This window comes from Trachurus trachurus (genome assembly GCF_905171665.1).
Source record: "Trachurus trachurus genome assembly, chromosome: 12".
NCBI lineage: Eukaryota > Metazoa > Chordata > Actinopteri > Carangiformes > Carangidae > Trachurus > Trachurus trachurus.
In genome coordinates, this window is record NC_139908.1 from 24,892,832 (window position 1) to 24,918,835 (window position 26,004).

Consider the following 26,004-nt stretch of genomic DNA (forward strand, 5'->3'; position numbering starts at 1 on the left):
CATGTTCTTGTTCTTTTTTTTTAAGTCATTGTAAGCTAGTCTGAAGTCATATGTGGTGGTGGCAGTCACCAGGGTATGACTTCACAATGATCAGGCCTAGTCAATGTGATTCAATTACAGTAGAATTACAGTAATAACTGTATAATACCCTAAAACGTTCTTGTTTATGGCCCAAAATGATTAGGCTAGTTCAGTGGTTCCCAAACCTTTTGTGGCCAAGGCACACCAAAGGACAAGTAAAAATCTCAAGGCACACCTATTGTTCAAAATAGCCTTCATAACACGTGTTATCACTTATATCATGTAAAATATCTGTAAATGTGCATAATTATTTAATAATGCCAAATAAAATGTGACAAAGACAAGTAGTCTACATTACTCACAAAATCATATTTATTAACGAAATATTTCAAAGATTAATTTGAAACTTTATAAAATTAGGCTTCATCAAAGCAGCAATACAACCATTTAAACCAGACAGGTCACAATAACCGTCCATGGTCCTACAGATTGATCAGCATTGAAACATATTGTGCGAAATATGGGGTTCTCTTTGAGGATTTTTTTTAAAGAATTGTTTTTAGGTATAGAGTTTGCCTCTGTATTATGAAATGAGCGCATACAAAGTACTGATAGTAAATTAAAAATAATTATTTTTTGTTTAGTTGTATATTGCAATAATAATGTATGGTTGTCACAAAATCCCACGGCACACCTGGACTTGCCTCACGGCACACCAGTGTGCCGCGGCACACCGTTTGGGAACCACTGGGCTAGTTAATGACTCAAAAATGGAAGTTAATCACTCAGCACCTCTTTTATACAGTCTATGCTCAGCACACATGAAACTGACTTAGCAAATTAGTGCAAAAATGTGTTTAAGAGATGAGATAAGTAAATAAAGATGAAATACAGTGGTGATGATAGTAGTAATAATGGCTTTAATAATTAATAACAATATTAATTGAACACTGCTGTTCCGCTCCTGTAGGGCAGGCTATACACAACTGTATAGTAGCCTACTGTATGAGATGTGTGTTTGTGGTAGTCATGCACAAGTTGTCACAGTTGTTCAGCACAGACCGTATGCTCCCCTTTCACATTCCTAAGAAAAGGGGCACAAGCCCCTATGGACAGATATTGACACATTCAACAACATATAGGCCTAAGTGAAATACCAAATAATAATTTGTATCTTGGCTGGCTGGAGTGTGATTCATGTTGTGATAGTTTGGCAGACTGTTTATTTTCCAGAGGACCCACAAAATGATCAAGTTTTATGAAATTAATATTACACAACTATCAGAATAATTTTAACTTTTATGTGAATGGATTTGCACCCATTTACTCCGTTCCGGGCTTGTTGTTCTTTAAACAGTATTCACAACTATTCAACTACTAAACAATAACGGCAGGCTCATCGTGTATCAAGTAATAAAAGTAAAGTAAACTAAAGTAGAACAAAATGACCAGATTTTACAGCTGCAGAGTAAAAATAGCAACTGGAAGCAGGAGAGATGGAGGAGAGGAAGAGGAAGACGGTGGGAAGGGAAGGGAAGGAAAGAGGAGGAGGAGTAGAAGTAGGAGGAGGAGATCGAGGAGGGGGAGGAGGAGTCTGTTTGTTGACATCGGACGAAAACGAAAATCAGATGAGTGAAGACTGGTGATAATAAGTCCACTTCTCGCCGTCATCGGGACACCCACCCTCGGCGACAGCTCAGGTAGAGCTCCGGCTGCTGAGCCCGGCGCTCAGACTCGGCTGCCCGGCTGTCTGCAGCCCGCTGCTCCTCACACACAGCTCAGAGCTAGCGCTAGCCCCTGCAGCTAGGTGAGCTAACACCATAGCAGGGAAAGTCACCGTTAGCCACAAGCTAATGTGGACACTGAAGTGCACCGCTGACACCGTATCGGCAAATGAAGGCTTCATTTACAATAACAAGTGTGTCTGTCCGGGATTTTAGGTCGTTGTGAGTGAGTAGGTTAATACTTGTTGTCCGCCTTTTAGCAGCTGTGAAGCGTTAGTGCTGTTAAAGTAATTTGTTGTACAGTGTCGCTAGCTAGCTAGGTGGCTAACTTAGTGACAGTCTGCTGTCTCCCTCAGGATACAGGGCTGTGTGTGGAGTTGGCTAATAAACTCGTTGTACAAACCAAAACACAGCGGGCTGGCTGCTAGCTTTGACTCATGAGCACCAGCCTTGGAGAGAAATACTATTACCATCAAATTATTTTGTTATTAACGTTGAAGCAAGTTGTTTGAAAGTAGGTAACAGTGGTTGCTAACAGGAGACATGACAGCTAACTTGGCTAAGTATACACAGGTCTGCAGTGTCTGCAAATTGGTGGTCAAAAATGGACATATTGACCGGTTTTGATAGAAGTGAGGCCTATCAATATCTAAATAATCATTAGATGATTGAAAAGAAAGCAGACACTGGACATGTAACGTAGAGATAATTTATCTTTGACGTTCAGTTTATGCAGTAATTCAATCATGACATCATAGTACAATCTGTAATTCATTGTTTCTCTCTGCAGGACCCTCAGTGCTGTTAGTGTATTCTGTCACTTTCACATGGTCCATTGCTGTCATAGGAGGATACAAGTCAATCTAAGACATTGTTTGCCTGCAGTGACTGGTTAGAGGAAGTGGTTTTGGTATTGATAATTATAGTGTTTACATTTGCTCACTGATGTGTTTTAATTGAATTACTCTTAACCCTTGACTTTTCATCAGTGCTCGCCTTTTAAGGTCCCCTGCACTGCCCTGCCTTGATCGAAGTCAGAGAGGAGGAGGAGACCAACATGGCAGCCAAAGCAGGAGACAACCCCGAGAGCCTCATGACTCTGGCCACGGTCTTCTGCCTGAGGAACCTCAGGAAGACCATGTGCTACCAGGGATTCAGGAACAAGGTCTGCCTGCGCTCAGACATCTTCCTGCCCAGCGAGATCTGCGACAAGCTGGTCAACACGTACGTGATTTGTCCCATGAATATAATGTTTTTTTTTCACTTTTTCAAGTACCTATGTGTCTGTTTTGATGCTGCTTTACATTCCCTGTTGTCTCGTTTGATTGTTGACACAGATATATGGAGTTGGTCCACACAGACAGCAACTTTGAACCAGAGGAGAGCTTCTTCCAGCTGTTCTCAGACCCTCGAAGCACCAGACTGACCAGAGTACAGCTGAGAGAAGACTTTGTGCATGACAGAGATCTGGAGGCCATTAGAAAACAGGTGGGATGCCGCAAACTATTCATGCACATTTTCCAAAATAAGCTGCTAATACCTTCAGAGGAACATTTTCATTTTCCAGTTCACCTCTGTGCAACATCTCAAATAGAAAATATTAACTCAAAGTACCTCAGTAGTCATCCACTCACAGCCTGTCTTACATTTAGTTTTGAAAATGAAAACGAAGAAGAACCTTAAAGGGGGCATTTTTAAGGTATTCCTTTCAATACACAAGTGAAGTCCATCTAATTGAAGGGGCTTCACTCAACTTGGGGCTTAAGATATTCCCCTGCTGCCTGCTGGTCGTCCAGCTGACTACCTTTGAGCTCTGACTCTTGACCTTTGATGTTGTGTGTACCAACAGGAACAGCGACTGCAGATGCAGAGTTACTTTGTTCAGTCAGTTACAGAGGGGTTGGTTTTAAATCTTTTACACGAGCATCTGGATTTCAGAGAGTCTGGCCATGGAGCAACACCATAGAGGTGCCAACAAGCACAGCGCTGGCCGCACGCCCGACAGCCCGTGAATCACTGTGTGGACGCGAATGTTATCAAGAGATATCAGACTTGAGATCTGGGCACTTAGTCCGCCGAAAGCTGAGGCTGGTTGGAGGGAGTGTACGATGAGGGGAGATGAGGGCTTCATTCCAGAGGAAGTATCGTGTTTACCCTTGCAGGCTGCAAACAAGTGTAGCGACTTAATCTTCCACACCATCATTTACTCTGTAGCTTTTTAACATAATGTGATCCCACAGATAGATGACACCACTCACCGCTTACCCTGCAACCACCCATTCTACATCTGTCAGTAGCACGTTCAGATGTAACGGGATCCGCTTCTCCTTTTGTCTGAATGAGATCTGGAAGGACGCCCCCCCCCCCTCTGTGTTTTAGAACTGTCCTTTTTCATGCTTTTCTCATCACAGCATTTTCTTCTCTTGTCCTCATCGGATGATCTGGAGCACACACTGCACAAAATGTCTTTCCATGTGGTGCAAACTCTGTAACTGTTGGTGTTGGTGTACAGTCTTCACCCCTCAGCGACTTTCCACCTCCTTGCTGATGTATACCTTTTAAAGGCATAGTTCAACATTTTGGCAAATTGGCTATTACCATAATCCCTATGGTTTTAGCAGTAGGTTTGTTACCTTTAATTGTCCGTGCAAGCTATTTTTAGAACGGCAGAGCAGAGCTGCGAGCTGCTCAGAGCTACGCTACAGAGGCTAATGGGATTTCTTGTTTTCTCTCATCAAATACACAATCCAACAACTCCAAAACGCTTTCGTGGACAAGTTGTGACCTGCACATTCACCACGCTATGAGATAAATTTTGGAGTTGTTGGATTGTGTAATTGATGAGTTTGATGAGGGAAACCAAGAAATCCCATTAGCCTCCGTAGCGTAGCTCTGAGCAGCTCGCGGCTCTGCTCCGCCGTTCTAAAAATAGCTTGCACCGACAATTAAAGGTAACAAACCTACTGCTAAAACTATAGGGATTATGGCAATGGGCCAATTTGCCAAAATGTTGAACTATCCCTTTAACTACGGATCCATTTTGTTCTGCCCTGCACCTTAAGAGCTGCTCTGGTAGTCATGAGCACCTGAACGAGAGATTTGTTCTCCAGAGGTTTGATTAATACAAAATCACTCCTGTGAAACATGATTAGGCTCCATTCTCAAAATTTCTGTTAGTCTTTTAACACACTTGTGTCATATATTCTGAAGTCGACAGCTGCTGGTTTTTATGTCAAAGGTCAGCTCATCCCTGCAGACATAGGCCTCCGTATTTATTCCAGTGGTACACAGCACAATAGGCAACGCATCAGGGCAGGTCTGAGCGGATAACCAACATTTACAATAACATAGAAACTTCAGAATCTCTCACAGACTTAATCTTGCTCATGTTGCTTAATTTGCTTACTGCCTTCTACTTAGAGCTGCCTTCATGAACTGTCTCATTAAAAAATCGCCCCATCCAACCAATGCTAGTCTGCGTTCACTCAAACAGAAGGTGGCCATGTGAACGACACAGCCACAAACACTCAACCCCCTGACACCGACACACTGGATGCACTTTTTTTTTCTTTTTTTTTTTTCTTTTTTAAAAACACTTTATTTGTAATTTTCCAATAATCATATAAAACAATCATAATCTCTATTTTACAAATAACCATAGAAAAACACGATAAAAAACCGATAATAAACAAAGACGGACCAAACCCAAAATCAACATGACAAACTAGTCACAAACAACGGACAGGCAAAGACAAGAAAAAAAAAGTGCACCTAATACTTTTTATTACAGGATTGTTCAAGGGCAGGTGTAATCATTCAGAGGTAAATTGTTCATATAAGTTATTAGAAGGTTTTGTGGAAATTGGATGCACTTCTGTATTGACTGACAAAAAGAGAAAGCACTCTTTTAAAATTCTGCTCTTCACCTGTTAAATTATTGATGTAATACAATTATAGCTACATTGGTTTTCGGCTACAGAACATGTGGCCTCCTTCCTCTCCACAAAACAATTTTCATGTCAGATTCAGTCAAGATATGAAGTTACAGTAAGTGTCAGCTTAATGTGTTGTCAGCATGTCAGCAGCAGTTTCCCTTGTATTTTTTATTTTGCTTGGAGCTGTGACAAGGTGAGACACAGAACTCTGCTTTAACAATCCAAAGCACATGGCACAAGTACAAAAACTGCGCTTATGACGTCAGTTTCCTCTGCCCCCAAGATAGCAATGCACCAACAATGCACCTGACCACACCTCATCTTAAAAGCAGCATGCCTATATGCGCACGGATACTTCTACATGTTGTTGGAACAGACTCTGTGAGCAGTACAGTTGACAAATGCCAGCCGAGGTGGAAGCAAAATGGTTTCTAACAAGTTTGTGGCCAAAACCATGAAGCCAAACTTGTTTTCCAGAGGATTGCAGGAACCCGCTCATCTTCCACAGTCATGAGCAACATATGAAGCTCATGTGAGAGTAAACAGTTCTGCTGTTTGACCTGAAGCTTCCCAGGAATTCAGTGTTGCACAACAGCAAGGTGTTTGTCACGAGACGCCGGCCTACAAGCAGAAACATCAGTGTAGAGAATTGTGTTAGGAGTCGGGCCTCGGTGTCTGCAGCAGGTCTGACCTTGGAGGCGTAGCAGCACCGGGGATGCTCAGAGTCTGCATCAAACAAAGGAGGGAGGGGCGTCTGGATTCAAGGGTGGAGATTTCCTCAAATAATTGTAGGAACTGGAGAGCGTCACGGTCTCTGAGCCTGAGACGTGCTGAGTATCAGAGACCAGTTCTAGACGAGAAGGTTTCTCAACCATGATGGAAAATGTGTTGACTGATTCAAAACAACTTTGCATGGGGTGCTTGGTGGTCAAGCAGTTAGTGAGTGTGTCCCATCTTGGCATATGCCTAAATAGCTGATCGCCGGTTTGACTCCTGACCGAGATTATCCCTTTTCCATTTTCGATAAATATAGCATTTTGTCTTTATAGTTATTTTGATATTATTACGTGGTCGACTCGCCCAGCATTTCCTAGTTTCGGTTTCCCGGACGCTGCCCGGCGGGTCATGGGAATAACGCTGCCGGATCGCTAGTTGGCACCGTTTATGGTCGGAACTACGACGGTATCTGATCGACTTCCAACCTCTGACTTTCATTCTTGATGAATGAAAACATTCTTGGCAAATGTTTTCGCTTTCGTCTGCCTTGCACCGGTCCAAGAATTTCACTGTGCACGCGGAGGCTCATGGGAAATGTAGTGTGAAAGCACTTCACTTTCTGGAAGTCCTCGTAGCCCCTTTAAAGTATCTTTTGGGGGCTTTTTTTGCCTTTAATTGATAGGATAGTTGAGAGAGACAGGAAATGGGGAGGCAGAGAGAGGGGGAATGACATGCAGCAAAGGCCCACCAGATTCAGGATTCGAACCGGGGCTAGCTGCAGCGAGGACTGTAGCCTCTGCATAAGGGGTGCCTGCTCAACCCACTGAGCTATACGGCACCCCAACCGAGACAATCCTTAGTTTTCTTGTCTTTCTGCACTGTCATATCAAATAAAGGCAAATAATGCCCCCAAAATGTCTAGAAAAATGTCTCTTTGGATACTGGTGTCCCCTGGTGAAAGTTACCACACACCAGTGGTAAACAACGACCATCCACAGCGTCGCCATGACGGAACCAATGGCTTTGTGGCATTTCTGCTTCGCGCATAACTTAGCACATGTCCTCAGTGTCATTCCCTCTGTTTGCTGATTGGCCTGTAGATTCTCTGCAGGAGAAAAGCCACAAATGCGTTTCAATCCCAGGGGGAGTAGCTACCGAAGGGAAATGAAAACTGAGCGGAAGTACATACAGTAGGCGGGCAGAATATTTGGGTTTTATCACAAATCTTCGGGTTATACCAAACTGACTGTGTTAATGTGTGTTTAAAGGGATACTTCACCCAAAATCAATAATTCACCTATTTTCTACTCACCATCATGCCAAGGAAGGGTTGGGAGAACTTTCCTTGGCATGACAGTGAGTAAAAAATTGGTGAATTATTGATTTTGGATGAAGTATCCCTTTAAATGCTATTTCTAGCAGCAGTTTTTAAGCCAGGGCACCACTGTAGTACTCTGTGAAATCACTACCTCATTTTAAAAGCAGATTATTAATGAAGTAATACTTTTGTCCGCCCGTCTCCCCAGGACCTGATCGAGCTCCACCTCACCTACTGCAACAACCTGTCGTCCCGCAGCCTGAAAACTCTCACCTGCTTCCGCGAGACCCTGGTGTCTCTTTGCCTGTTCGGCTGCAGCCACATCTTCTACAGGAGGGGCGGCGCTCCGCTCGCCTGCAACGAGGACACCGAGGACGAGGAGGACGAAACCCCCGCCTCCAGACAAGCCTTAGAGACAGACTTTAACTTCCAGGGGTTCAACCGCCTCAGACTGCTCAACCTGGGCGGCCTACCCGACGAGATGGATGCTGACAAGCTGCTCAGACCCCTCAAGTCGCTCACCTCGTTAGATCTGTCCAACGTGGTGTTGAGGGGGACGGCGTTTCTCACCCAGTGGAAAGACAGACTGGCCTCGCTGGTGCTCTACAACGTGGACATGTCAGAGGAGTTGGTCAGTACAGTGTTGGAGCTCGTTAATCTCAGGTAAGAAGGGACGGGGGCGTTCAGTTTCTTTGCAGCTTCATTTCATTCAATCAAATCAAAATGAAACGATTCACTGGACTCAAGTTGTAGAGTTTAACACATTTATTGACTCATCACCTGTTTATTGGTGACCAGATGTAAACCTGTGTTATAAGAACTTCCCTGAGAGTTACAAAGTCCAGAAACAATCATCTGACTGTCACCAGAGTGAAACAGATTAAGGTGTGAAACGACATGGAGAGGATGTCGGAGGAGGAGGAGGACGATGCTGTCTCTCACCAGCTCAGCTGTGGCCACGCTGGTTACACGCACTTCCTGCTCTGCCTCTGTCAAAGACACACTGCTTACCAATAATGAAACAGAAAACAGCTCATGTGCTGTGGTTAAAAGTTTTAACCAAGAAGTTCAGCTTTTCCTGCTTTCTTCTCCTACAGTTACCTGGAAATGTGTAGTGTGACATGAGTGAAATTCATGTGACAATTATTTCAAACTAGCTGAACCAGTAATCATCATAGTGTTGAAATCTCAATATTTTTAAATCACAGGAGCAGCTGCAGTTTTTTGATGAAGATGAAAGTTGTCACAACAAACCATCAGTGAAGCTCAGTGGCGCAGCAGAGACAGCTCGGTCTGCAAATCAAATTCTCCACATGTTAAGTGACGGACACAACAGAAATCACATCGTCTTATTAAATTAAATCTAAATGGTCGTTACAACTGAATGCCTCCAAACAAGGGTATCATTAGTGTCACAGAGAGATGTCAGCTCACACACGGAGGGTGACAGATTCACAGAGTCATCTCTCCAAGAGTTCAGTCTTCAAACTGTTTCTGTAGCTGCTCTTTCTAGAAGACGATGAGCAGCTGAGACGAGTCAAAAAGCTCAGCAGAAAAGACAGAACAGCTGTGATGTTCACATGACATTTTATGACATGATTTTTAAAAAAACAAACACCAACACTAACTCCACACAAGTGGTGTTACAATTGTATTTGTTCAGTTGAGTGGTGTACAGACAGATGGATATATAAATCCATGTATTCACTCTGTAATGTCATGTCTGTTTACATACACAAAAAGTCATTTTTAGTCACAGTGGATTAAATAAGGGATAATACCAGACGAGATGACCAATATGCATTGAACAGTTCATGCCTTTACGTCGCCCATTAAAAGAATAGTTCACCCAAAATTCAAATTTCACTCATTATCTACTCACCCTCATGTCGACTAAGGGCTGGGAGAAGTTTCAGAGTCCTCCGTGGCTTCTCTGAGTTACAGGGGGTCTCGGCGTAGCAGTGCATGTCCATATAACGGTTGCAAATGGATACCAACTGTCTTCGTAACAAAAAGACACACCAAAAAACATCCAAATACCTCCATACTGCTCGTATGTAATGTCCGGAGGATGATGCGCCGAAGACATCTTGTTATGCTCTGAGTCTTTGCTGCCATTACCAACTAGCGCAGTATTTTAAAACTGTCATCAGGCAATCTGACTGGAACGTCTTTAGAGTAACCTTTATGACACCCTGCAGCCAATCAGAATTGAGTATTCAAGCAGACAATGGTATAAAGGCCAACCAGTACAGTCCAATAAGAGATTTTAGATTTTATTCCTCAAATCATTTTAAAACTTGTCCCTGTCCTTTCAACACCAGGCACCTTGATGTGTCGCGGGAGAGCAGGCGGACCTCTAAGTTTAAGATGACCAGGAAGATCTTGACGGCGGTGGTGCAGCGTCTGGTCAACCTGGTGTCGCTGGACATCTCAGGCCACATCATGCTGGACAACTGCACAGTTCCGCACTTTGAAGAAGCGATGGGGCGACCCAGGTGAGTGACTCACTGATGCGTACGTCCTATTGGTGCGTCTGATTCAGATGAACGTATTAACGGACTGCACTGTTCTTTGTCTCAGCATCGAGCCGTGCAAGAGCAGCATCTATCCTTTCCAGGAGCTGAAGAGGCCCCTGCAGTTCCTGGGCTTGTATGACACCACCCTGTGTAACGTGACACACATCCCCGCTTACAAGGTACCGGACACACACAGGCACAGGCCAGCTTTTAGGCCCCTAATGTTGTATATACATCAAAGTCCACGGTTTCATTTCTTGACTGGTTGACAGTTTCACACAGTGCGAGGTGTCGTATTTGCAACATGAGCTGTTGTTTCCGATTATCCCTACTGACACAGATTCAGTACATATATTTCCACTACTAATCAACACAGAGCTGAGCCTCAGTCTACTGAGCTGCTCTGGTTTCCTGGCTGATTGGGAGCCGCACGGAAGTGGAGGCGCACTTCCAATACACTGAGCTTCACCTCCATAACAGCAAATAAATAACTTTCATTCCATGTACCATTATTACTAAAGGAGACAGAGGAAGAACTGAACATAAGACACTGAACAGGAGAGACAGAGAGAGAGAGTCTTGAGTAACAAGGCTTCATACTAATGACTATGACCAAATCCACATATCAAACAGAGGGAGTTAAGATTAAGAGCTGCATCTAATAAAAGTCTGTTAGATCTGAAGCTGAAGTAAATAAAGACTTAATTATTGTGGATCTCAGATGGAGCCTGTGTTAATCTAAATGTTGGTCTAAATAAGAAAACGTCTCTCTAAGGGCTCCAGTGACTCATCTAATGAAGAGTGTGACATTTGAACTTGGCCTTTGCCCAGGTGTTGCGGGTTTGCTGTGTGTCATCCTTCCATCCTCCATTCTCTCTCTGACTAAAATAAAGTCAAAAGTCTTAAAAAGACTTCAGACATGCTTTTGAAGGGATAGTTCAACATTTTGGCAAATTGGCCCATAGCTATAAACCCAATAGTCTAAGGAGTAGGTTTGTTACCTTTAATTGTCGGTGCAAGCTGTTTTTAGAACGGCGGAGCAGAGCCGCGAGCTGCTCAGAGCTACGCTACGGAGACAAATGGGATTTCTTGTTTTCCCTCATCAAACTCATCAAATACACAATCCAACAACTCCAAAACGCTCTGGTGGACAAGTTTTGGAGTTGTTGGATTGTGTATTTGATGAGTTTGATGAGGGAAACCAAGAAATCTAGTAGTTCTGAGCAGCTCACGGCTCTGCTCTGCCGCTTGCACCGACAATTAAAGGTAACAAACCTACTCCTAAAACTATAGGGATTATGGCAATGGGCCAATTTGCCAAAAATGTTGAACTATCCCTTTAAAAGCATGTCTGAAGAGGTGGGTTTTGAGCAGAGATTTGAAAGTGTTTAAGTCTGTGCAGTCATGAATGTGTTGGTGTAGTGAGTTCCAAAGGGAGGGGGCAGCAATATAAAAGGCTTTGTCCCTCCAGGTTGATCACCACTAGGTAAAGGGTTCAGTGTAGGAGAGCAGCGATTAAAATGAGAAGGTTAATTCTTTGTTGTTGAACATTTTCAGGTGACAGGATCAAAGAATGAAGACCAGGTCCTGAACGCTATAGAAGCCTACACAGAGTTTCGCCCTGAGCTGGCCCACAGAGCCATCAATCAGCTGTTTGACATCGCCAGGATACAACACTGCAGCCAGCTGCTCCGAGCTCTGCAGGTGGGATTAGTTTCAGTCTGGTTGTTGTTTGACTAAGTTGTTGTGAAATCTTTCTGCATCTCGTACACGTGACCCTCTCTCATGGCTCTCTTCTAACCTCTCCGTCTCCATTTCAGCTCGTCATAGCAGCGCTGAAGTGCCATAAGTACGATAAGAGCATCCAGGTGACGGGCAGCGCCGCTCTGTTCTACCTGACCAACACAGAGTACCGAAGTGACCAGAGCGTGCGGTTGCGCAGAGAGGTCATCCAAGTGGTGCTGAATGGGATGGAGCAGTACCAGGAGGTCACTGTGAGTAGGAGGGGTTTTTGTTCTAAAAAAAGAGAGATAGTTAACTGAGGTGATGACATTTAGATATTTACATCCACAAGATCACCTTTACATTTTCAAAAAACAGAATTTTGTATCTTGTATGTCAGTATATCTTAAGTTTATTTGATAGGGACAATGCAGGTTAACATAGTAACAATTCCACTCGTTACAAACAAGTCAATGAGACTGAAGTTCTTGAAATTTCTTTTTTTGGATAAACCCCTTGAGATGAAGCATCTCATTTTCGAGGGGGTCCAAACATATAGACAAACATGAACTTATCGTATAAACATGTTCTCAGCAATACAAAAAGAAAAGAAAAATCCACAACATATAGATGAAAAAACACAGCTAATGCTAGTTTCCAACAAGTAAAAGAAAATAAGTAAGAAAAAAGACATCAAAATTTCATACCATTACAATAAAATGTACAATACATACTAAAATCATACCAAGTCATGACGCATTAAAAATGCATCAAATGGTTTGTATTTAATAGCTGGATATACATTGTGTGAATTTGCAGAAGGCTGAGGAATAATACCAGCAAGGTCGTGTGTGACGCAGCATTCTGATGAACTCGGTAGCTAGTATGAGTGTTTCACTGCGATGTCAGTAGACCTGTAACCAGAGGTGCGGCCTCTCAACAGCCAAGACAGGGGACTGCTTGTGGCCCCTGAGGGCTGATGACTTGAGTCTACAGCAATGTCTCAAACTCTTACCCCCTTCCCCATCTCAGTATAAACCTCCATTTAAAATGAACACATTGGGGATCATTGATTGGTTGTGAAGTACAACCATGAGCCCTGTTTCCACTACGGGAGTTCCTGGTAAAGGAAAGGAGAGAGGGACGTTACAGGGACGTCCTCTCACTGGGTCTCATTCATGAAACGTGAGTAAATCCGTGTGTAGATTTGCACATAAAAGCTCACTCTACTAAAACTCTACTCCGGATTCATGAACGGTGCGGGAAACTCAGATTTGATCGTAAACACGTGTGTAACTTCATGAATGCCAACCCATCGTAAACTAACAACACGCCCCCGGTGATCAGCAATTAGCATAGATCTCCATACATGAATAGCCATATAAGGAGATCCTGACCACCATATTAGGAGTTAGGTGCAACCTGCTCACCTGCACCCATGACGCAAACGAGGAAAGAGTGAGAGAGAGAAAAAAAAGAGAGATCGGGGATCAAAGTCATTTTGGGTGAAGTGGAGTCCAGAAAAAATATTGAATTCTCTTCTGTTAGTAGTGGTGTGACTTGGACAGGTCAAAGGCAGGGAAGAAACAGATTTAGTGAATTAAGTAGGCCTATCCTTGGTTGATTAAAGAACCGTTTAAGAAGTAAAGCCAGAATAGTTCGATATGAAACATGAAAAAAAAAAATACACACAACTACAGAGCTACAGCAGCGACGGGAAGGGGAGGCTCTTCACAGCCTCAGCTGTAGAGGAGCATGGTTGTATCAACACATGAAGTTATATAGGCAGGTTATATTGTTACAGAACCAGCCGTCCGTCACAGCTCCATCCAAACCGGTGCAGACTGCGCTGCTGTGCAGGGTTAAGTGTGCGTCCACCGAGCGTATACTGTAGCAACACAAAAAGTTTTTTCCGGTTTTATATCAGATTATTATCATCATTAGATGGAGCCTTGACGTGTTTGTGCGTGTCCGATCCCTAAAACGTCTCTCTCTCCAAATATGTCTAATTGTTTGTCATGTTTAAATTACGTGTTTCAAAGACGTCTGCGTATTTTGAACATGAGAGAGAGTAATACGGATTAAAATTGTAATTTTCAACAGTGACAAGCAGTATTTATGTGCATTCCTACATTTACACAAGCGCTACACACAGTCCGGAGCAGGTGTAGATTTTGTGAGTAGCTACGAAAAAATCAGCACTACTAAAAGATTGATGAATGCGGAAATCCACATAAATTTGCGCTGCTCAGGGTTTACACACAAATCCGTGCTGCTCACGTTTCATGAATGAGACCCCTGTGTCTCCACTGCAGAGTAGGCCCCGACTCTCGAGGCGATGTTGTCATTATGCAACAGATCCAGGCGTCTTATCACACGTCTTGTTTTCTTTTTCTGTTCTTCTTGCTGTTGTTTTTGTTTTTCTGGCCATGTGGACACTTTCCACTAAAGCTCCTCTTCTGTTGAACTTTACAAATGCTGCTTATTTTTGCACCTTGTGTTGCCACATCCTGGTCTGAGTACGCCCAATCAGAACCGAGTAAACCTTCGCCCCACCCAGGGGTTTTCGGGGCCCCTCAGAGTATCTACCCGAGGCTATGGAGACGTGCACCAACAGCCCTGGCCCCATTATATTACTCCAAAGTTTCTGCAGTGGAAACGGCCGTATTCACAGCTCAGCAGCTCCAATGAGAAAGTCGCTAAGATGTGGTGTGAAGTTATTCGGAGTCCTTCAATATCGTACATACCATATGAAGAAAACATCAAATATTAGCTAATGTGCGAGCGTATCAACTAACTCTGATCAGATCAGGTCTGTTTCATCAGTTATGAACCGTCCTGTGTTTGTCCCCGTGTCTTTTCCGTGCCCCTCATCAGGTCCAGAGGAACTGCTGCCTGACTCTGTGTAACTTCAGTATCCCAGAGGAGCTGGAGTTCCAGTACAGTCGGGTCAACCAGCTGCTGCTGAAGATCCTGGAGCCGGCCAGGCAGGACGAGTCCATCCAGAGAATCGCCGTTCACCTCTGCAACGCTCTGGTCTGTCAGGTGGACAACCACCACAAGGAAGCTGTGGGGAAGATGGGATTTGTTAAGGTAACACACCTCAACCAGACAGCTGGTCTTTACGGACAGTTACTAATTCTGTTTCCTCTATAGACATTAGTCGCATATTAACACTGCTCCCTTATTCTGTCGTTTATGGGTTTCTGATCGATGACTAATAAGATCTGTGGTTAACACACGACAGATATATACTGCATGAGGAGAATCATTAGTAGCTTGTTGCTATTATTGTGCATTTGAAACTTTAGCAGCAGCGGTGCACCATTTCTGAATACATGAAGGGGAAACAATGGAGAATAAATGAAAAAATAATATGAAATTTGCAGTGCTGTTGGCCTGTGCACGGCTAGGGCTGCACCTTCTGAGTAATTTACCGGCATCACATGAAAACCCATCTACACAGCTTGTTTTGTCACTCACAAGAACTAGGTTGTAAGTCAAAGGTTAACATGCAGAGCATTAAAAACGAGACAGCATCAAACCTTTGAGCAGAGACGGCTCAGGTGAGCTGAGAGCACATAGCTCTTTGGTCCTGGTCACTTGATAAGATAACACTTTATTAAGTGGTAATTCACTGAGTTGAATCAGAGGTATTTACTGTCATTGCACAATGCAATTGATTTAGAGACTCTCAAAAGAGGGGCAATTTAGAAAAGATACTAAAAGACACACAAACAACAGTAAAAAATAATAATAATAGCTTTATTTAATATAGCGCCTTTAACAGAACTTAAGGTCTCTTAACAAATAACAAAGACACAACATGAGGAGTTTCTGAACATTGAAGAACCAAACACCTGAGTGAATGTTTCTATGTTGTCATATAAAAGTTAGTCTTGTGTGATGGGAACTGAAACAACAAATGTCTACTGACCTCCATGATAGTCTAATTTATTGAGATGCATCTGTACATCATCTACATCATTCCATCCCAGGTAGTGTTACTACCTGTGTGACATAACCTCACTCCTCTGGCTCCTGGTTATAGATTTTAAGAATTCATCTCTGACTTTATTCTTTTCTCCTCTTTTTCAGACAATGTTGAATTTAATTCAGAAGAAGCTACAGGACAGAATGGTGAGTCTGCGTCTTACTCTTCATCTTTTCATTTTAGAGTTCACTTGTTTTAACCACATGCATCTCGTGTGAAAATTAGGCAACAAAAAATGTAATAAAAAATACAAAGAGGTAGACATATTCTAGATCGATGTATCTTGAACAACCATGAAATGTGGTCGGAGAAAAATCTTGAATGATGGAATGAGCGATCACTTAAACTTTTGGTGAAATCAAATCGTAAAAAAACAAGATTGTTGCGACACTGCAGAAACTTATCGAAACCATGCAACAGCGAATGTGTGCGGTATTTAAAGCTAAAGGCAAGGCAAGGCAAGGCAAGGCAATTTTATTTGTATAGCCCGTTTTTACAAACAGTTTGTCTCAAAGGGCTTTACATGGCATCGTAACAACATCCTCTGTCCTTAGACCCTCACATCGACTGAGGAAAAACTCCATGGAAAACCTTTTAAAGGCAGTCCAAAAGCATGTGACTTTGGGGGGGACGGGCAATGTAATTTGAAAGCACAACCACCTTTTCAGGTCTTTTTCAGCTCTATATTTGAATCACGTCTGGATCTGAAGTTCTCAGAGAAACAAGCTGAGTAAATGTTAAACAGCTGCTGGAGACGTCCTGTCCTCTGTCCACTGAGGAGCGTCACTGACTCTACAAAGAGAAACTGATTTATTCAGTGTTTCTACTGGTTTTAATCTCCTGGTCTGTTTGTTATAGAGGACTCAGCTGGTGGTAAAACCTGCTGAACATGAAACCATCAAAACAAAGGTTAACAGTCATCTCAGCTTCCAGCTCTGCCCTGTTTTAATGCTGATAATCACCAGGTCTGTTAGATTTCTAAAGGAATCCAAACTGAGAGGATGAGGGTGATGGTGAGGCTGTGTGTTTGAATGCAGCTTATTGTGATATTGATACTAAAGGGAAGGTGTGTGTGTGTGTTTCCCTCCAGTGTGACCAGGTGATGGAGTTTTCCTGGAGCGCTCTGTGGAACATCACCGATGAGACGCCCGACAACTGTCAGATGTTCCTCAACTGTCGGGGGATGAGTCTCTTCCTGGAGTGTCTACAGGTGAGTCCTCAGTCCAGGTTAAGATCCACACAGTGCACGTTAGAACCAGCTCTACAGGATTAAACCTCATGCTTCCAGACTACTAGGGCACAGAACCACGTATATAACCACTGTATCAATCAGATGTCTCTCATTTTCTTTTGCGATTTCAATCCAGGAATTTCCAGACAAGCAGGAGCTTCACCGCAACATGCTGGGGCTTCTGGGAAATGTCGCTGAAGTCAAAGCTCTGAGGCCACAGCTGCTCACCCCACAGTTCATCACTGTGTTCAGGTGAGAGAACAGCGGAGAGTAAAACGGTTCTTAATTGACTCAGGTCAGTCTGTCGTTAAAATGAAGTAAGGACTATTACAGGCTCAAGATCAAGATAAACTTTAATAAACTTTATTGTCCCAGAAGGGAAATTTGTCTTGGGCGCAAACACAGCTGCAAGCATAAAATTTAGACATACAGTACACAACACAAGTGTATGTTAAAAACAAGACATTGACTAAGTGACAGTGGTCATCATACAATCAGTGCAACTGGTTTAAGTCACCTTGTTCAGTCATAAATAATAGGATGAAAAAGATAAATAAAAGCTACGTAAAACTGCACTTCCCTGGAAAATAGGAGCTACATGTAAAAATACAACTAAGAGCAATAGTTTAATAAAAACTGACCATAGTGCAGCAAGAACTTGATCGTACCAAATTGGACGACAGTGAAGCAGATACAGACGCAGCTCGGCTCCACCAGGGAGATGGCAGCAGATGGAGCATGTACCCATGCTAATGAGTAGAGAAATGAGAAACAGCTCATATCAATATCTGTAAACGCTTGTGGATATTCTCCTCACCTGCTGTTTGACACAGAGCTGATCAATTAAAAACATTCTGCTTTTTGGAATTAATGAATTAATGAATGACTTCTATTATTGTGTCATGCATACTCCTGTATGCCCAGCCTGCATGGGCTTATAAGACACCAAGAAAATAAACCGGGACCAGAGCACATCATCAACACATCAAAGAAATAAGAAAACAAACAGGGGTTCATAACCATTATCCAAAAAAAGAAAAGGAAATCATCAGAAATTATTAAACAAATTTTCCTGTCTTCTTTTTCAGGGTTTAGAAATAAAACTAGCAGTCTTAAACACACTGAAATGAAACAACCACTCCAGCTTCTGCTCATCAGAGCACAAAATTATTTCAGGGTTTTGTCCACAGATTTCATGAAATAATACCTTTGTACAATATAAAAGGAAATGAGACTCACTTTCTACTTCATGTATCTCACACATTTCACATATTCTGCTCTCCTCATGAATATTTCTGGGTTAGATAAATATCTGAAACTAGTTTAAAATTAGATTTTCGTCATAACTCCTACCACATGGGTTTTTACCACCGCATAGTACAGATTCAACTCGTTGCTGCACTACAGTCCCACTACAGCCCTTAGTCAAAACAAACGATCAGACCTTTCATTTCATATCTAATATATTCATCTAACCCCGCTCTCTGTGTGTGATACTCTGACAGTAACCTGCTGGACAGCAAGGCAGACGGGATCGAGGTGTCGTACAACGCCTGCGGTGTGCTGTCACACATCATGTTTGACGGGCCAGATGTCTGGTCGATGGAAGATCCCCGAAGAGACACGGTGATGGACAAGATGTGGGACGCCATCCAGAGCTGGGACGTCACCTCCCGCCGCAACATCAACTACAGGTTCTGTCCACTGTCCTCATTAAAGCCATATCCGATTTTAATATAGTTTTATTTACACTATTTGGCACAACCATATAATAAAATATGATAAATATGAAACCATAATGAAATGAATGTGATTAGATCAGATTATACTTTATTTCATCCCCGAAGGGAAATTCGTTCGTGACGGACTGGACTGTATTGAGATATCACACTTTGGACATTGCCCAGGCCTAGATATAAACCTGTTACTACACTAATTCTTAAGCAATTGAATGGCTTCACATTATCATATTAATCAGTGATTATAACCTGGTTTATATGGTTTTTATGATAGTATGAAATGTAGGATTTTATGTAGAGTTAAAACATTTTTACTCAACATATAGTACATCAACCTGCATCTCCAGCCTCCTCTTGCTGTTTCATGTTAGTGTGTAACATGGGTCTGCTCCCTCAGGTCGTTTGAGCCCATCCTGCGGCTGCTGCCTCAGGGCATCGCTCCGGTCAGTCAGCACTGGGCCACATGGGCTCTCTTCAACCTGGTGTCAGTTTACCGTGAGTATCTGCCTCCCTGAACACCCCCACACCAGTCACCACGTTCACTCTGTACTGTACATCCTCAGAAGGCTCCTGAAGACCGTGACACTACCGCTATGATCCAACGTCACCTTTTCTCCCTCTCTTGTTGCCACTGTGGTGCCTCAACTGTGTTGTCTCCAGTAACGCGCTGTAATTTTACTCTTTTGTTCATTCTTGGTTGCAGCGAGTAAATACTGTCCCCTGCTGATAAAAGAAGGAGGAATCTGTCTCCTGGAGAAAGTTCTGGAACTGGACAGTTCACACCCGGAAACCAAGGACATGGCCAGGTAAAAAACAGCAGCTCCACGTTCCTCTGTGCAGGCCAGAGTGAAGAATGAATGTTCCTGGTTTTAGTTTATGTCCATTCTCTCTAGTAAAGACAGTTGCTGTGTCTCAGTTTGCACACCTCCATACTTACACTTTCTATTTTGAGTGTGTGAATTATTGGGTTCATTTAGCCGTCTGAACTGAATTACTGCTGGTACAGGGTCTGTGGCTGACTATCACCAGCTTAAAGGGATAGTTCAACATTCTGGCAAATTGGCCCATTGCCATAATCCCTATAGTATCCCTATAGTATCAAAATAGCTTTTTTTTTAGCGACAATTAAAGGTAACGAACATACTGCTATGACTTTAGGGATTATGGCAATGGGCCAGTTTGCCAAAAATGTTGAACTATCCCTTTACAGCTACATTTGGTAAGTTGACGAAAGTGAAAGTAAAGTCTGCGACTTGGTCGGAAATTTCAAGACGATACACCGTCAAGTCCCTCTATGAACCTCTTCCCAGCACTGCTGTGTAAACGGTCGTTGTCCACGGTGGCACCAGCAGTTTTACATTTTTCGGCTGCTCAGCCATTGCAACAAACTGATTGTTTCAGGCTATTGGGTAGACTAACTGAATAGTCTTTCCAGATCAAATGATTATTGTTTTTGGATTCTTATGAAATAAATGTTTCGAGATAAATGCGACTTAGGCCTATATATGTTTTTTTTTCCTCTTTGCAACGTATTTTTTGACAGATGCGACTAATAGTCCGGTGCGACATATGGTCTGTAAAATACGGTACTTTCTTTTCTTTTGTGGTCACTGATGGAGCACAAACAAAATATTCTGCTGCATCATAAAAGCCGTACCCGACCTTTCAGCTGACTTCAGCCGTTTGTACTTTTTCAGGAAAGTAATGGAGCAGTGCGAAACCTTCAAAGAAGACCCCATGGAGACGAATCAGGGACAGGAGGTAAACTACGGACAGAGAGGTTGACCCCGCAGGAGCCGTCATTACCAGCAAGCATCGAGCAAACCCACCTTAAGGCCCCCCCACCCCCCTCTACAGTCATCACCGCAAGGGTCAATTGTGTGCATTCTTCTTCTTCTTCTTCTTCTTCTTCTTCTTATTTGGTAGAGCAGAGCTGAGTCTCTGTCCTTGTTTGCAGCAGTTTGGACTGAACCTTTATCTCTGACACATAGGACCTGAGATCTGGTGCATGGAGTTTTGTTGTGAGGGTGATTACCTTTGCTGCACATACACATCTCTTCTGTTAGGACAGGGTTGTGGGCGTGGGTGACTGTTATCTCTCAGTGTGTGTGTGTATGTGTGTGAGTGTGTGTGAGTGTGTGTGTGTGACTTAACAACAGAACAACAGTCGCAGTGATGACTGACTTAGCGGAGCCGCCCGCAGCTCCCTTCTGTGTAACTGTATCTTTGAGTGAGCGTGTAGTGTCCTGCTCCGCCATTAGAGGTCACAACTCTCACACTGCGCTCTCTCTCTCTCTCTCTCTCTCTCTCACACTCGTTCATACCGACGGGGCCCGCCGCTCGGCCGCCGCAGGTGTACAGTGAATATTAGCCATTATGTGTGTGTGTGTGTGTGTGTGTAGGCTGCAGAGAAGCATCACACGGATGTTTGGCGGGAGGGAACCTTCCAGACCTTTGTGGCACAACGATGGACTTTGTTTGTTAAATATGTAAATATTCAGTTTGTCTCATCCTTTTACTGTGTGTATGTTTTATAATATAACTGTAAACACTCATGACTTTACTCTGTATTTAAAATTTGTTTAGGTTTGACTGATATATGGTCAGTGATAAGAAACTTTACACAGAACACCCACTCATTCAGTCCTCGTCTAGAAATCCCGGATGCTCCTTTGATGATCTTTAGGTTTTTTTTGTTTTTTTTTTAAGTTCAAACCTGGTTTTGATTGTCTGGCATTTTAAGCCGAATCCTCTGAAGGCAGCGGTGAGCTTCAGCTGTGAGGGAGGTCAGAACACACAATGAAGAATACAAACTGTGGCCAAAAGTATGTGGACACAGTGCAGTGGTTTCCCCATCCAGCAGGTTTAGGATCAGTTAGATCACTGATCTCCTGAATCAGAGTGGAATCCCCAGAAGAGCATGTTTAAAGAGTACTCCGCATATCTTAGTGCCCCCTCCCACCCCCCCAAACATCACAATTTAAAGAGGCTATTTGCAAGTTTTGCTATTGCAACATCGCTAACATTAGGATTAATTCATGTTTAGTTGCCAGTCAAACAGACTTAGGCTGGCCAGAGGGTCAGAGACTAACGGTAACCTTAGTGTTTGTTGCCACCTCTGGAGACAGATGTTGGGGAGTAAAGGAACAAGGTTTACATAGAGTTTCCGCTAGACTGGCCAGTAAACAGCTGATAATAATAACATTAGACATTCAGCAATAGTAAATCTAAAAAGGGATAATAAAAAAACTATGGTTTTTATTATTCCAACAATTATTCACCATTAACTCTAGCCTGAGATGTGTCCGCGTATATTTGGCTGTATAGTGATAATCAGCGTTTCTCCTACAGACTCTGGAAGAGTCAAATGACGGCTGGTATAAGGAGTCGTCATGGTTTTACAGCCTCTATCCGAAGAGTCAGCATTACACTGACCCAAGATTTAATGAATGTCAAAGGCAGCGTCTGTTCTGTTCCGGCTGTCAGCTCATTAAGGTCAGAGGTCAGCTGCGATGCCAGGTAATCACAGAGGCCAGGCCGACACAAACAATTGTCCTTAAACGCCCGACGGCCCGTCAGCGTCACCGGTCGGTCGACATGCTGCTAAGTTACTGCTTCACTTCAATCACAACACTTTTTAAGCTGATGGGAGGATATAAAAAACGGTGCGAACACATGTTTAAAGCTCAAACTGGAATGATTTTGTTCAGGAAGTGACGTCTCCGAAGGCGTGGTCCTCACGTGGAGGTGGGGTGATGGACTGTTCACTGTCTAACTGTGAATATGGAAGCTCTCTCAGTTCTCACCTTTGATTTGACCAGATTTTTCTGGTTGAACTTGACTCATCTTTTTTTCTTATCTTTTTTTTTTTTTTAAACCAAAATCGTCTCGATTCACTATTATAGACACCCTGTGGTGTTTTCTTATTTAAAAAAAACAAACAACTTACACACATATTCACATGCAGTTTTTCATATTCGGCCTCATGTAAAAAAGGATTCTCTTATAAACCCCCTCTCACTTTTTCCTTTGAGAATCGTTCCACGACACATTCACCAAACTCTTCTCACCAAATTCTTCAATTGTAGTAACAAGCTCAAGTCAGTCCGATGAATGTTCCCCCGTTCACCAGTTTCACTATTAGTGGAATGTTTCATTCACTAAATGTCACCAAAGAGTAAAAGAAAAAGATGCAAATAAAGACAGAATAGTTTGATGTGAAGTTAAACACAGTTTTTTTTGCAAAGCAAAGCAGTTCATGAGAAAATATTATATCCAGCAGCAGACGATGTTGCAACCAAGGATGACACGGCGTGTATCTTTTATTTTTAGCATGACTCCGCAAATCCAAAATTCAGGATGAATTCTGGGTAAAAGAGTTTTGTTTTTCTTCCTGATTTGTGTGATGGGTTTATTTGGTAGCGTAGCTCTAACGTCTTGTGGCATGAACAGGTCACTTCAGAACATAACGTGTCCATACGGGCTCCTGTACGAGGCCTGACTGCGTGTTTCTCTTAAACGCACAGTAACACACTATTTATACCACACACTTGAAACACAGGAAATTCAAAGTGCTTTACAAGGCAAAGACATTGAAGTGGAAACCAGAATAAAAACAGTCAAGACGGAATATAATGAAATAAAAATCAAATTCACGAACATTTACTTACTATTTCCGAACACAATGATTTCTGTCTGGTTGATCTGCATCCAGCTGTTTACTTGCTCTGAGCACTGACAGTGAGTCACTCCAAATAAACCTGAGCGTCATCTGCATAGTGTAGCATTTCCAGCCTGAATCAAACATGGCTGTGACTGAGTGAACAAAATTAATTCTATTATTCCTAATCATTTGACCTCATTTTTTAAATTAAGCTATTAAACTAAAGAAAATGATGTGTATATTCATTACTTCTCAGAGCCCTGTAGGTCATATTTTTATTTGGTCCCAAATAGATTTATATTAAACAGCATAAATCAGAAAATGAAATATGCAAATTTCTGTCAATCAGCTCCTGAGTATAGTTTCATTTATCTACTGTGTTTAAATACAGGTTACTCTAGACAAGTTGAGCCTGTGATTCAATTGGACATGAATTAATGAGCTAAAGGAGCAGTTTGAGCAGGAACGACAGCCTCTCTTCACCTCCAGCGGTGAACACAGTGTTGGTGCTGAAGGCAGGGAGTGGACAAGTGGCTGGATCAGGAGTGAGAACTCCTTCTCCAGGGATTCTGAGGCTTTTAAAACTACTAAAGGGTCCGTCGCTATCCGTCACTTTTCTCCTGCGGCTGTAAAACACATCGGTTTAGTGTGTGTGTAGCTCCAGCTGGTTTTCCCAGTATCAGCCTCTGTACAGTGTCTCATTCTGCATAAACACAGCTAAAGATGGCGTGGATGAGTGATGCCTAACTGATCTTTTTATAAGCTATTTCATATCAGTCGTATTGGCTTTGACTTCCTGGTTGTCATGTACAGTTTTATTTTCTGGCTCTGATCGGTACAGTTCACAATCACAGACTTGACAGTTTATATCGGAGTGGGACAGCTTCGTTAGAGACTCAGCACGTGTTTTTTGTCTGATGTCCAAAAGTGTGGACATGAAGAAGGACTTCTCATGTGGTCAGGTGGAAGCGTGCACGTCATCACCTCCAAGCACCTCTCTCTGTTTTTGAATCATTGTTTCGAGTTATTTTCAATGAAGTTTAAAGGCGTCTTCAGTGACAGAGCGTCACTGCTGTGGGGTGTTGACTCTTCCTGATTATTTATAAAGATGTTTTGTGCTGAAAATTTAAAAAAATGGAAAAAAAAAAAATGAAAAAAGTGAAAGTGAAATTCTGCTTCGGGAAAACTGCTGTGTCACGAAACAGTTTCAAAGTGTCGCCTCCTAATTTCATCATGTTTCAGAATCTGTCAACACTGTCATTGATTTCTTTTGTAACTGCTGATCCGTGTGAAGAACATTTTGATCCAGTGTGGAGTTGCAGTTTTTCCTGATCTAAATAGAACCAGGCCGTTAGTGTAAAGGTATGAATAAGCAATAAAATGGAGTGGTAAAAAAAATGTGATGCTGTTGTTTTTTCATAGTTACAAAGTGCTTAACAAGAAAAGATACGGAGTATTATATACATCAACATACAAATACATCAAACATTCTGATCTCTATGGCCTTGTGCCTTGATCCAACATTTTTGTTTGTTGCAACCAACAATGAACATCTTCAGGGCCCAGTTGTTCAAAGGTAATCTGATCAGATTTCGAATAATGGATTGGATCACATCTTGAAAATGGGTTGTTCAAAACTAAAAACGTATTATGAGATCAGATTGGATCACATAATCCAATCTTGGCTTTAACCTGGAATCAAACCCTCAGTTTGTGTTGTTCAAATGTTTTTAGTAAGATCAGGATAACTTTGATCCAAAATAAATCAGGATTATTCTGATCCCAGCAGTTTGGTGGATTCAAGGTGGAGTTCAGGAGCAAAATGTGATTTAAATTATATTCAATCTGGTCAAATAAACAACATTTATAAAGTAGCAATTTATATTTTGCACCTGATTTAACTTTTGATTATTCCACAAATTAAGAACATTTTCCCAACTATTGGACATTTAAATTAAATTTGAGGTTTGAATTTTAAACATGAAAAACATTTATTTATTTAAACAGCCAGTCCTTATCTGGTCTGACTGTAATTGAAGAATCAAAAATCTGCACGGAAAACTGTACATCCTCCCAATTTTCAAATAAACACACTTTGAGTGACCTCATCATGCTGCTATTGTAGGCTACCTGTTTTATTTTACATACCTAGTAGCCTTCAGTGTGATATGCAGTCCTTAGAGCATGCATTATCCTCCTATTTGGACATCTTGAACAGTTTGTATCTGGATCAGACTGATCCAATCCAACTTTGCTTTGAACAACTGGGAGAAAAGTAAAACGGCAAACCAGAGATTACACAATCTGGACCATTTTGATCCAGATTACACATTTTGAATAACTGGGCCCAGGGAAGGATCAGTGAGATACAGAAATGATTGTTGTTATCTAGTGAGAGGGCAAGTGGCCCAGGCAGCAGGG

General features: G+C 42.4%; 1 protein-coding gene across 6 annotated transcripts; it reads left to right on the top strand.

The window, feature by feature from the left end:
* The first annotated feature begins 1,627 nt into the window (after positions 1 to 1,627).
* zer1 (zyg-11 related, cell cycle regulator) lies at positions 1,628 to 24,963 on the top strand. Of its 6 annotated transcripts, none has more exons than XM_083983448.1 (17): positions 1,640 to 1,828; positions 2,536 to 2,655; positions 2,735 to 2,969; positions 3,083 to 3,233; positions 7,924 to 8,378; positions 10,040 to 10,213; positions 10,299 to 10,413; positions 11,792 to 11,938; positions 12,055 to 12,228; positions 14,834 to 15,049; positions 16,055 to 16,096; positions 17,041 to 17,160; positions 17,318 to 17,433; positions 18,687 to 18,875; positions 19,318 to 19,415; positions 19,624 to 19,726; positions 20,618 to 24,963. In XM_083983448.1, the coding sequence occupies exons 3-17, from the start codon at positions 2,803 to 2,805 to the stop codon at positions 20,703 to 20,705; spliced, it is 2,355 nt and encodes a 784-aa protein (XP_083839574.1). In that variant the 5' UTR covers positions 1,640 to 1,828; positions 2,536 to 2,655; positions 2,735 to 2,802; the 3' UTR covers positions 20,706 to 24,963. The 6 variants fall into 6 exon arrangements, with proteins under 6 accessions (XP_083839576.1, XP_083839574.1, XP_083839575.1 ...); XM_083983449.1 differs by having other exon boundaries at positions 2,536 to 2,636; XM_083983451.1 differs by having other exon boundaries at positions 1,643 to 1,721.
* Positions 24,964 to 26,004: the final 1,041 nt, after the last annotated feature.